The sequence below is a fragment of the Phalacrocorax aristotelis genome, chromosome 7, assembly GCF_949628215.1.
Source record: "Phalacrocorax aristotelis chromosome 7, bGulAri2.1, whole genome shotgun sequence".
NCBI classification, from domain to species: domain Eukaryota; kingdom Metazoa; phylum Chordata; class Aves; order Suliformes; family Phalacrocoracidae; genus Phalacrocorax; species Phalacrocorax aristotelis.
Genome location: NC_134282.1, coordinates 10,754,233 through 10,766,371, shown reverse-complemented (window position 1 = coordinate 10,766,371; position 12,139 = coordinate 10,754,233). Strand labels below are relative to the sequence as shown.

The 12,139-nt window shown below is 40.1% G+C and overlaps 1 protein-coding gene across 2 annotated transcripts in view; it reads right to left on the bottom strand.

Annotated features, from left to right (window-relative positions):
- Nucleotides 1–12,139, bottom strand: part of WWTR1 (WW domain containing transcription regulator 1) — an 82,974-nt gene that overhangs the window by 9,532 nt on the left and 61,303 nt on the right. For both annotated transcript variants that reach the window (XM_075098738.1, XM_075098737.1), the window contains exon 3: nt 4,981–5,180. In XM_075098738.1, the coding sequence (XP_074954839.1) occupies nt 4,981–5,180 (200 nt within the window). The remainder of the gene's footprint in view (nt 1–4,980; nt 5,181–12,139) is intronic.

The window sequence follows — 12,139 nt, the reverse complement described above, 5'->3', positions numbered from 1 at the left end:
CCACATGGAAGAAGGTCTACAGTATGTGGAAAAGGGGACTGGTCACTTGGGAGGAATATAGGAACATTATCAGGGTATGCAGAGATGCAACAAAGAAGGCCAAGGCCCACTTGGAACTAAACCTGGCAAGGGATGTCAAGGATAACAAGAAGGGCTGCTTCAAATGCTTCAGTAGTGAAAGAAAGACTGGGGAAACTGTGGGCCAGCTGCTGAACGAGGTGGGTGTCCTGGTGATGGATGCAGAGAAGATGGAGTTACTGAATGCCTTCTTTGCTTCAGTCTTTACTGCTAAGGCTGGCCCTCAAGCATCCCAGCCCCCAGACATGAGAGAGGAAATCTGGAGAAAGGAAGCCTTCCTGTTGGTTGAGAAGGATTGTGTTAGAGATCATTTAGGAAAACTGAATCCTCACAGATCCATAGGCCCCAATGGGACACACCCACGAGCACTGAGGGAGCTGGCGGATGCTGTCGCTAAGCCCCTCTCTGCACGGTATCAGGAATAAATCTTCCTCTGCATTTGCATACACTGCTCCCTCTACAGCCTCTTTTGAGCCCCTGTATCTTTCTGTGCACATATTTATGGAATAGGATCAGGGGATCAGAAAGGAACCTCTGGGGAGCATTGCCTTTTTGTGACCATCCCTGCCCTTCCCAACAAGGTGCAAGATGGCACTTGTGCACACAGAGAAGCACAGGGACATTTCTCTGTCTTCAGAGACTTCTTACTGACATCACCTCGAACTACTGCCATTCCCAAAAAGCTCTTGAGCAGCAAGCAGATTCCCCCTTCTCCTTTGGAAAGCTGACAAAACCAAATCAGTACGTAAAAAAAATTAACTCTTTCCAGAACGACAACACTGAATAAAGAAACATTTAAATAGAAGCTGTCATACTGGTTTTCTGAAATGCTGCCCTGCTTGCAGGTACTCAGCCTGCTGTTCTAAAGCCTTTACCAACTAAATGAAGAGGAGGACAAAGGAAGAAACAAATTCCCTAAGCAGAGATCTTCCAGAATGCATATTCCTCCGGGCTGGGTGTGCTGCTCCACCCGAGCAGCTGCAGCCAGGAATGGCTGTGGGGAGCTAGCAGCTGCTGCCAGGCTGAAGGGAGGTTTGTGACCTGCCAAAAGAATTCCTCCCCTCTCACTCAAACTCTCTGCATCTCCTCACGGTTGCTAGCAGCAGTGTGCACGCTTACTCAGCATTTTTCCCTTAGATAGGTTACACTAGAAAAGCAAAAGCAGCAGTCAGGGTCAGGGCAGGAGTAACTACTTGAACACTGATGACTCCAGGGGGATTTGTCGCATTCTTCTCAGCTGCCAGGGTTCAGGAGCGCTCAGGTTACTGGCAGGAAGTTCACAAAGTTCTGTTAGGAAGGATGGATTTTGCATCTTGCTTTCCTTGAGTGGGAAATATGTTGTTCCCCAAGAGCTACACTAGTTCTGAAAATTTTAGTAATGCAAAGTGATACTGTCCTGCTTTATATAATGTGAAGCTCAAACAAACAGCATAGGTAGAGGGTGGCACTGGGCAGAGTAAGTTGGAGGTTTGATTAAGTACAGCACAGCTGCAGAGTGTTGTGCATGTATTAGTTTCAAAGTAAAACAGAGTCAGCAGAACAGGGAAATCAGCCCTTGTGTTAATGGCACAACTGTTTTGAAGCTTAATTTGCTCTTGTCCTGAAGCAAGAACGGAAGCAAAGAGAGTAAAAATAACTAAATACGTTATTAGCACGATGACAATTATGACTAAGCTCATACCAGATATCCCCACTCTCTTCCCACACCCATCTCAATTATGTTCCGAGCTCTTGATAGTAAAGGAGAAGGTATGCAAAAGACTTAAGATCACTGTGTAGGTCAGAGACCACCACCTTGAACACAGTTCTGCACACACAGGTAATGTATCATAATTAAGGGTAATGGAAATTGAAGATGGGCACAAGATGCTTCTGTCTGTACAGCCTCCAGACTTGGGTCTGAACCATGAACGTCAAGTTCGGCCCTGACATAAGCAGGTAAAAAAATTCAGAAACTTTAGTGTAATTATATCTGCCTTTCACCCTGTTCAGCAAAAGCACTGAGCACTTGCTTAACTTTGAGTACATATGTATATTCACCAGAGGATGGGAACAATCACATGCAAAGGTAGCCAAGTGTTGCTGCAGGAGCTATAAAACCACATAGTTTTAATGCGCTTTTTTTTCCCAAATGCAGCTAGATGGTGCTGTACAATTTCAAAACGTATTAATGAATTTTTTCTAATTACTTTTGATAAGAAATTATTTTTTTTAAGTTCTTACACATATATTTAGACGAACTAGGTAAAAGAGTAAAAAATATAAATGAAGCAAATATATTGTTGTAAAGTGTTTTTACAAATATTCTCACTAACATTTTTACGATTCTCATCAGACAACCATTTTCATTTTGTTATCAATTTCTCTTTTACAAAAGCCTACTACATGATAGCATGTACATTCATCCTACATTTGGTCTTTTTCCTGCACAGGATGAAGTTACTAAGGTTCCAATTGTGTAACTGGAGAGTAATTTGACTTATATATGCATGTAAATGGGAAGAAAAGTACAATCATATTCTTGTTAGAAGTCTGTATTAGTATAAAGACTCACATCAAACTGCATTTGCTGTACATGAAGGAAAAAAGCACTTTCAATACAATTCTAATAACCTTCAATTTGGTGAGCAATTGTAATAATGTCTATTATTACTTTTTGAAAAGTGATGTTTTGGTAAAATGCAATTAAAAATATTTGTTCTGAAATAAAAGCATGGAAAAAGACCACCTCAAATCCTCAATCATTACAAACCTTAAAGACCTTTTCTTCCATTAATTTTACTGAGAGAGTACGTTTAAAAAAACACCAAACCCTACATATTTAGCAGAACCAACATTCAACGGCTGCAGAGAGAAAACCAAAAAGCTGGCCATTAATTTGAGGTTTTCATGACCACTGCCTCTACAAGATGACAAATCCTTTGTGAGCACATCTCCCTTCTGGAAAATACGCTCTGATCATCCAGATCTCTATTTTAGACTTAAAAATTTTAAAGATGCACATGTCCCTTTCTTTGCCACCCACAGTGTTCTACAGGACACTGAGTTGCTCCAGTCTGTTTTCAACACTAAGGTGTTTTCTCTCAGTCATTCTACTCCAGACTTGGAAGGAATGGTGCATCACTTCTCACTTACTTGAAGCTAGTCAAGCTATGACACATACTCTGCTACTCCTCCTCAGGGGGCATCTAAGTGTAAGGATTTTTCTTAGGTTTCTTTTTGCATTTTACACAAGTCACTAACATTTTGAAACATTAAAGCATCTTATGGTTCTCTAATAAATCATCAGAAAAGTTCAGCCAATTGGCGTCATTAGCCCAGTAACAAACATGCTTCTACATGCAAAGAAATGTCATACTGTATTTCTAAATACAGTTTAAACAATTACCCTCAAATAACCACAAATTATGGTACAATTCCAACAGCAAGAGGACTGAAGGCATGAAATAATAATTCCACAAAATTATTATTTGCACAGAGGATGGAAGTAAGGATGGGGAACCCGGGAGGAATACAGACATTGCCTGAGCATGCAGGCATGAGGTTAGGAGAGCTGAAGCCCAGCTGGAATTTAGTCTGGCCAGGGTAGTCAAAGACAATGAGAAGGACTTCTGTAAGTACCTGAGTGACAAAAGGAAGTCTAGGGAAAATGTGCGCCCAGTGCTTTTCCTATGAGGAAAGGCTGAGAGAGCTGGGACCATTCAAGCCTGCAGATGAGAAGGCTCGGGGGGATCTCATCAATGGATATAAACACCTGCAGGGAGGGTGCAAAGAGGACGGGGCCAGGCTCTTCCTAGTGGTGCCCAGTGACAGGACCCGAGGCAATGGGCACAGACTGACACACACGCTGTAGGAGGTTCCCTCTGAACATCAGGAAACACTTTGTCGCTGTGAGGGTGACCGAGCACCGGCACAGGCTGCCCAGGGAGGTGGTGGAGTCTCCATCCTTGGAGATGTTCAGAAGCCATCAGGACATGGTCCCGGGCACCCAGTTCTGGGTGGCCCTGCTTGAGCAGGAGGCTTGGACCAGCCGACCCCCCAGAGGTCCCTTCCAACCTCAGCCAGTCTGTGATTCTGTGGTTTTGTGAAAGTTCCCATTTTTAAAGGTACTTAGAACTCTAACTGCAGCATTTACAAGGCTACCAATAATAGTGTTATTCTGGATAAAATGTACTTTGTTCACATTGTTCCTGAGTTATTTATTTTCTCTAAGGAAGCTGATTAATATGCCATGCAAAACACAACAGCATCAGTGGAGTTGTCCGTAACAGAAGAAACACAGTTGTTCAAACTTTTAGTTTCCTTAAGGCAGTGTAAAGGAAGTTACGTATCTATTTTGTACAATGAGTCATTATAGAGAGATGAAACTTAAGAAATAGAACAATAAACAAAACATCCACAACAAACCATCTCTGGAAAGTGTTCACATCAGAGGTATTCATGTAAGATGTGAATGTGATTTTAATTCAAAGGCAAAGAGTGCACGTTACACAGCTGGGATCGGAGTCAAGAATAACTCTCTCTGTTCTGCCTGTATCTTTAGTGAAGCATGAACATGGTCTACTATGCAACCCAAGTTAAACTGAGAATTAATCAGTGATAGTTGCTCCCGATTTATAAACAGTCGCAGAACAGAATTTGGTCCTTACACTAGTGTTAGAGCTGGTAAGAAAGACAAGAGGTCTTTACCTCCTGACAGTTGGCCATTTTGTGTTCCGATCAATGCTAGTTTAGAGAAAAAAAAGGAAACGTTCTATTTATATTAGCCTTTTGGTTACCCTTACCTAAAACAATGGTTAATATTCACATAAAGTAACAGAGCCACTAATTGTACCTGGTAAAAATTTGGATGCATTGAACTAAAGGCTTTTGAACAAAATAAAACAGTATGTTTCCTGTTACCTGTCGCAGTAACTCCTCCTGACGCATCCTAATTCGCTCCCTCTCTATCTGGATTCTCTGGAGCCTTAACTTCTGCTGCTGCTGTTGCTGTGTGGTCAGTGCACTGGGCAGGTTCAACATCCCTGGCTGTGGAGTCTGGGGAGGACGACTCTGCTGCGACATGGCTGTGCTGGGTGTTATCTGGTGCTGGTGATTCATGACTGTGGGAAAGAAAATAAATCATGGCTGGTTAAGTAGAATGATACTTCAAGATAAGAGGACCAAGGACACATGTTGCTCATTTACAGTGAGTATGGAGTTGTTGGAATTACTGTACTTGAAATGACTGAGATAACTACTCCATCTGGCAAGACCTGGTACTAGTAATTGCTTATTAAATTATTTTTAATATTCCATATATGTATAAAACACTAATACTTATATTAGAGCAAGTATTCATCATATTATATTCATCCTGGTTCAAATATTTACTTAAGTACATGTAGTAAATGACATGCAAGTTTTAACTGAAAATTCCTCTACAAATCTGTGCCTGTGACATGCAGTAAGCTAGTAAAAATGTTTTCAATCTTAACATTTTATTTTTCAGATCTATATTAATTATTTTAAGGATAATTACCAGCATAAATAATGAGCACTCTGTGTTTTCCACCACTGTGAAGGAGATACACACTTCTTTCAGCAACACACAGATGAGAGATGTTCTAGTTCCAGTTAAGAAGCAAACCTCGTAGGAGGTCCTGTTCCCTGGCAGGCTGTAGCCTTCCTGTATTACCATGGACAAGTCACAATTTCTGTGTACTTATCTATAATTGAGGGTTAGTATTATTCTTGTATCTCACAGAAGTGTTTTAAGCACTCCTTACCTCACAGACACTCACACATTACAGTAATGAAAAGTTCATCTAATGAGATCGAGCGACAAGCTGACTGTCAGAAGTTATAAAAGCAGCACAATAAAAAGACATCAAAAGCTATGTTTCCATAATATCCTTAACATACTTTCACTTACTTTTTACAAAGCAGGTGAAATGTAAGGAGAAGCCAATTTAATTGGATCTATACCACATTCATAAATAAGAAGGTAAAGCAGTGAGAATCACTAACTTTTCTTGATAGTGGTGTCTGTCTCTTTATAAGAAGGTAAAGCAGTGAGAATCACTAACTTTTCTTGATAGATGTCTCTGCCTCTTTAGAACAAACACTGCCCTTTTTTTCCAAATGGCCTCAACTATTCTGTGTTTCAGGGTGCAGTCAGTTAAGTTAGCTGAGTTCACAGGATGAGAAATACTATCAATAGCAAAACAGCGTAATTGCAAGTTAATAATAGAATCATACCAGCTTCATTATCAAACTCAGCAAAAATCTTTATCAGTCTTGTACTGAAAAAAACGCCCAAACTCACTGCTGCTTTAAACAGTAACATAGGCAAGAACAGAGTTTAATGAGTTCTTAAATGCAAGTCTTTATAAAATTAATCCAAAAAAGATGCCAAGTTAAGGCCTGGCATAACTCCTGTCAGGAGCTCCATGAGTCATGTAAGGTTAAATTTACAATTCATGGTTTCATCTGCAAAAGAATAAATAATAAAAATAAAAATTAATAAATAATAATGAATACATAATAAGAAATAATAAATTAGATATCGAGGTGTCTGATTTTAGACCCGATTTAACACAACAGAGGGATTTGTAACTCTGTCATGAATTCTGGATATGCAAGCACCATATTGTAGAGTTAATGTCTTACAAAAAAAAACCAAAATAGTCTTCTGCACATTTGATCAACATCTGAAACCTTATCTGTTGGGATATTCAGATTTGGAGATGAACCACTAACTCCCCACCTTTGGTAGGATAGTCAAAAGGTTCATCTGGGGAGTAACTCCATAGATGGCAGGTGAGAAATGGGACCTTTTGTAAGCAAACCTGATGTATACCCATGTAAACCAGCTAAACCCTTCCACTTGCACACAGAAGGTTGCTGTTCAGACAGTTAATGTTGCTTAGACTGTTAATGCTACTTAAACCAACATGATCTTTTCTGGTCAAATTCAGAAACTATAAATCAGAGCAGAATTCTCTGTTGGATGGGCATTTTTATTGAGAAAACTGTTATGAAAAGAAATTGCAAGTGTTTGCGTAGCTCCAGAGTCACACTGCTAATCATGCGGCAAAGCTAAAACAATCATTTGGCACCTCTGACAGCAGGTATCACTTGGCCACGGAAACAGAACCACCCCTTCTCTCTAGAAATGTTTCCCTCTTAGTAATGGGCTTGGAAAAAACATGAGGAAAATCAGACAGAGATGGGAAACTGCATAGCCTCTGCTTGTACCTTTTTATTTTTGCATAAAATGTATCAGTTCCAGGCAATGCAATCTAATACCTTTTGTGAACTGTGGAGTGAACAGTTCCTTCATTTTCTTCCTCACCTTCACATTTCCAGTAAAAAACATGTACAGTACCTAAAGCCAGTCTGGATTATAAGTGGCAGCCAAGTATTACTTTAAAAATGAATGGACTTTTTTGCAAGGATTCTTTCGCTAATGGGGCAATAGCACAATTAGCAAAGCCTTGTCTTTTAACAAGAACACCCCAGATATTAAAATACTCTCTAGAAGACACAATATTTTTCTGACCAAAGACCTAAGATTTGTATCTTCCTTTTTATCTTTCACTCATTTCTATTACCATATGAGAACTGAAATCTCAACTCAGATCTGTGCTTCTCAGACCTGAACACATTTATGCTGTGTACATGTTTGACCTTGAAGAATGCAGTACAGCAAGCACTGTTATAAGTGTGCTTTGAAAGAAATGGGTTGATGATTTTAGAGCCTGAATCAAATGTGTGATACCCACATGATGTGAAATGCTGAACTTCACTCACTCTGCCAGTTCCAAGTCAAAATTCTTTTTTGAAAGGTTGACTTTATGCTAGCCAGCTTTCTGCCAGATCAGGTATTGTCTTGTCTTTCTGCAGCTGGAGTAAGGCAGGTACACAGGCATTAGGCCAACATACACTTTGCCCTGCTTCATTTGACAGAAATATTTACATGTGCTTACATCAGATCTGAAGAAAATTTTTCCTTCTGAGTCATCCAGTATCACACAGGTCCAGCATGTAAAGACTATGGAACCATGAGGGTGCAGCTACCTGGTGTTTTAGCTTCTGTGGCAAATCTAGCTCAAGAAATAATCCAAGTTAAAAGCAGTGCTGCAGTAGTATAGCCTTCTCACAGATTCAGTTTATATGTGGTTTACAAACAGCTGTATCCACACAAATGGCATCATGCTTCCACATCAAACCAGAGTGTTGCCGTTCATCACCTCTTCCACGCCCAGCTGCTTGTTCCTGCCCACATGCTACTCCTTTACTGTGCTGGCAAAAGCATTTTTGTGACCACACAGCAAACTAAAAATTGCCCGGGGATAAAAAGGTATTTTCTGGCTAGGTGAGTTCCCAGCAAGAGTAACTGGGTAGCCATGAAAATGATGTGCAACCAATGTAGGAGTCCAGGTGGGAAAAATACACTGGCTGCCAGAAAATGGACCAAAGCCAGCACTGATCAGTAAGTTTTCAGTAGTGAAAAACCCAGAAAAATTAGCAAGCTCTAGTGCTGAAAGGGGAAAGGTAAGAATGAGAGCTGGGTGCAGAAGTCAAATCACTTTCATAATGGGAAAACAATATATGGAACCACATTTTAAGATGCAGCAAATCTGGTCTTATTCACGTTAAAATAAGTAAGAAATATAAGTACAATTATAAGAAACATTATAAGAACGATTATACAAATTATATCACTGTAAACCTGGCATTAAAATGCCAGGACCATACACACTTAGGCACAAATTCTCACTAAGAAAACTGCTTTCATCTAAGCAGCACATACAGATGATAGAATTAAGTGAATATTAATAGCCTGTATGGTGGTCCTGGGATACACGCAGGGCTAAGGCATGAGCTGTAGTCTTTATCATGGCTATTCATTGCCTTTGCTATATAAAATACTCCCATCTTCCCCATCAGCTGATCTGTACCTATGTTGTATCACAGCTGAAATTATACATGCGAGAAAGCAAAGAACAAGACAATATGAAAATACTGAGGAATACTTCTCCCTGAGCTGCGGTCCCCAATAACCTTCCATGTAACTTCTCATGGGGACAGACACAATATTTTGGTCCGATGAACTCTACTTCTTGGAGTAAATTACTTTTCTTTCAAGCAATGCTATCCATTGTTACATACCATCAAAGAAATACAGGAAGCTCAGTACAATGAGTGAAGTAAGCATTCCCAAACCTTGACATTAGGAGTATAGAAATCATATCACACCAAATCTCCTACAATTCAAGTATGCTGTAAGTATGTCATCATACTTCTAAGAAAAAAAAAAAAATCCATTCTACTTCCAAAAAATGTTAATTACATCATCTGGGTTTGATAAAGCTATAGCTACGGCAAAGCTTTACAAGTTTCAGTGCAGGAGATGCACAGAAGGCAAAGGAGTAGGTAGGAGCCAACCTCAGCCAGTTCCAGCACCTGCATTATTTGGCTCTGCTCCTCTTTCAGTCAGTGCCTTTCTCCTCAGAGGCTTGTAGGTCTCAGTCTCTGGACACAGGTCCACAGAAAAACAGATTTGTTCAAAACTACTGCTAATTGGAATGGCTTTTAAAGAACCATTGATTTGGGTCATACCGACAAACTGACTGAAGGTCATTTGAACCTGCTGACACCATATTTTTCTCCAGCATACACAGCTTCAAGAATAAGTGGGATTCATGGTAACTCTCCAGTCAGTTTGAACACCAAACACCTACTTTCATAGCAGCCCAAACCAGATAGACTCAGAAACATTAAGTATAGACGAGTCATGTATCTGTGCTTTCAAACAAGCAGACGGTTTTGTCAAGGTATCTGGATAAAGTATGTTTATGCTAAAGTCCAACTTAAAATGGAGCACTAAATTGATATGGAAACAAAATAAATTTTCTTTTTTTAATATTGTTCAAAACCAGTTTATAAATACACAGGTGCTAAGACCCAGGTTTTAATCCTACCACAGCATCATGCCACTTGAATTACTCTTGAGTGCAATCACAATAATGTCCCATAAGGAAATTCAGGACATATGTGGTCTACTTTTGTGAAGTCAAAACTAGTTCTTGGGCGTGTACATGCACACATATAATGCACATTAAGTTAACCTAACCTAGCACAAAACAAATATTAACTGGAAATAAAAATAGTATAAAATAAGACTCTTAAGCGAGTCTTTTTTTTATATTACAGAAAACAAAATGAAACAAAAACCTGGGGCATTCTGTCGCACTTCCCACAAAAACTGCTGCATTCAGCTGCTCTAAAAATATATCCTAAGGGTCAAAATGTTACATGTACAGTAATAAAAAAGCTGATGCTGGGAACTACATGAAGAGTAATTAAATCATGGCAGATTTGCAAGTACTCTTTTGCATTGGTTCCGCTGAAAGGCACTGAAATTATTATGAGTAAGCCTTCAGTTAATATGTTAAGTTTTAGGGCTTTTCTATACCAGCAGTTCACATGTAATGGCATGTGGAATGTGTCAAAGCAGCCTGTCCAAATGGTCCACCAGACTTTTGAAAAGCACTGCCTTTTGCCGTCCTGGGGACTACTGAAGCCTGGGCCATATGAAAAGCAGCACATCATCTCCAGTTTGAAACAATTCCAGCGGATAAATCACGAGGCCGAAGACATGCTGTGCACAGAAGATGAAGTGCTTGCTCCTTTTCCCCTCAGTAAACAGCCACCCTGCAGCCACTGCTGCTTTCCTCAGCACAGTTCTTGGCCCACGTTAGGTGATTTGGGCACTAAAAAACCCCATACAGTTTGTGCACTAGCAAATACCCACAGGGAGCAGATAAAGCCTTCATATGTGTAATCTCATATACATGAAGAGTCCCTGATTCAGGGGCAGGAAACACTCAGAGAAAGCATGACTCTGCTCTGAGGAAAACAATATAACTGATAGCAAAATATCTTCAAGTACCAGGGAAAATCTAACGGAAACATCCCGGAAAATAAAACCAACAGTAACAGCCAGTAGTGCTGAACAAGTATATTGGCTCCAGCTAAAGGAGCTACAAATTAAGAAGAGACAGGCTGACTGAGAACATAGTCTGGTAGGCACAGGAAGATAGTGATGGAAATTCCCAGAATGTACACAACAGTCAAAGACTGTGAGGAACAGAAACACTTCAAAAGTTTTGGTGCCAGAGACACCCTTAGGCATCTCATACTGTTGTGTAAATTGTGATTGTTGGTATCAGTCATTTTCAGTGAAGGACTTTGCAATTGCTCAACAAGTCCAGTACTTCTGATGTTAAGCAATCCAAAGACGCTGTATAGGCTCCTGATTTACCCAAGACAAAAGTTCTTTTGGTTGATGGTGCTAAAAATAGTATCCAGCTTTGATATCGTCCAGGTAAGCCAGCAGTGAAATACAGTAAATTTTCCAAGTACTATCTATATGGTTTGTTCAGAGTACAGGTTAATTTAAAGATGTATGCAGATCAGTACTAGCTGCATCTAACAGGTGTGAATTAGCCTCTGCTATATATCCAGGGCCAGTTTGGGTCTAGAGGCAGCTTTATTACCTGTAGGTGGTGCAAAGTCCATGGTAATAAATCCTTCTGGATCTTGTGGAAAGCATGCAGGCATGTCTAAACCATCTTTGCAATGTGCTTCCAGAAGCAGGAGTTCTGGAGAGTATAGCACAGAGATGCCAGCATGTCATCCAGCATAACTTCTCCAGAGGCATGTAGATCTCATTTGATCCGCAAGGTAAGCCTCCTGGAACCCACAGACTGCAGTGCAAAGGCACCCACTTCATTTTGTGGAAGTGTATTATCACCAGCTTTAGATGATCGTATCAGACTTGGGCTAGATCTTCATACAATTTCAGATTTGGGATTCTCTGCATAACGCTCTCAAGGTAAAGAAAGATGACTACACTACCTGAATGCGGACAGACTTATACTGAAGACTGCAGCTTCCTACATCAACAGCTATTATCTCTGAGAAATTCTCACCCAAGAGAATCAGAGGACCTAAAGAAATGTCCAGGTCAAAGAACATAAAGCAAGCACACCAATGATAAACAATCTTTCCA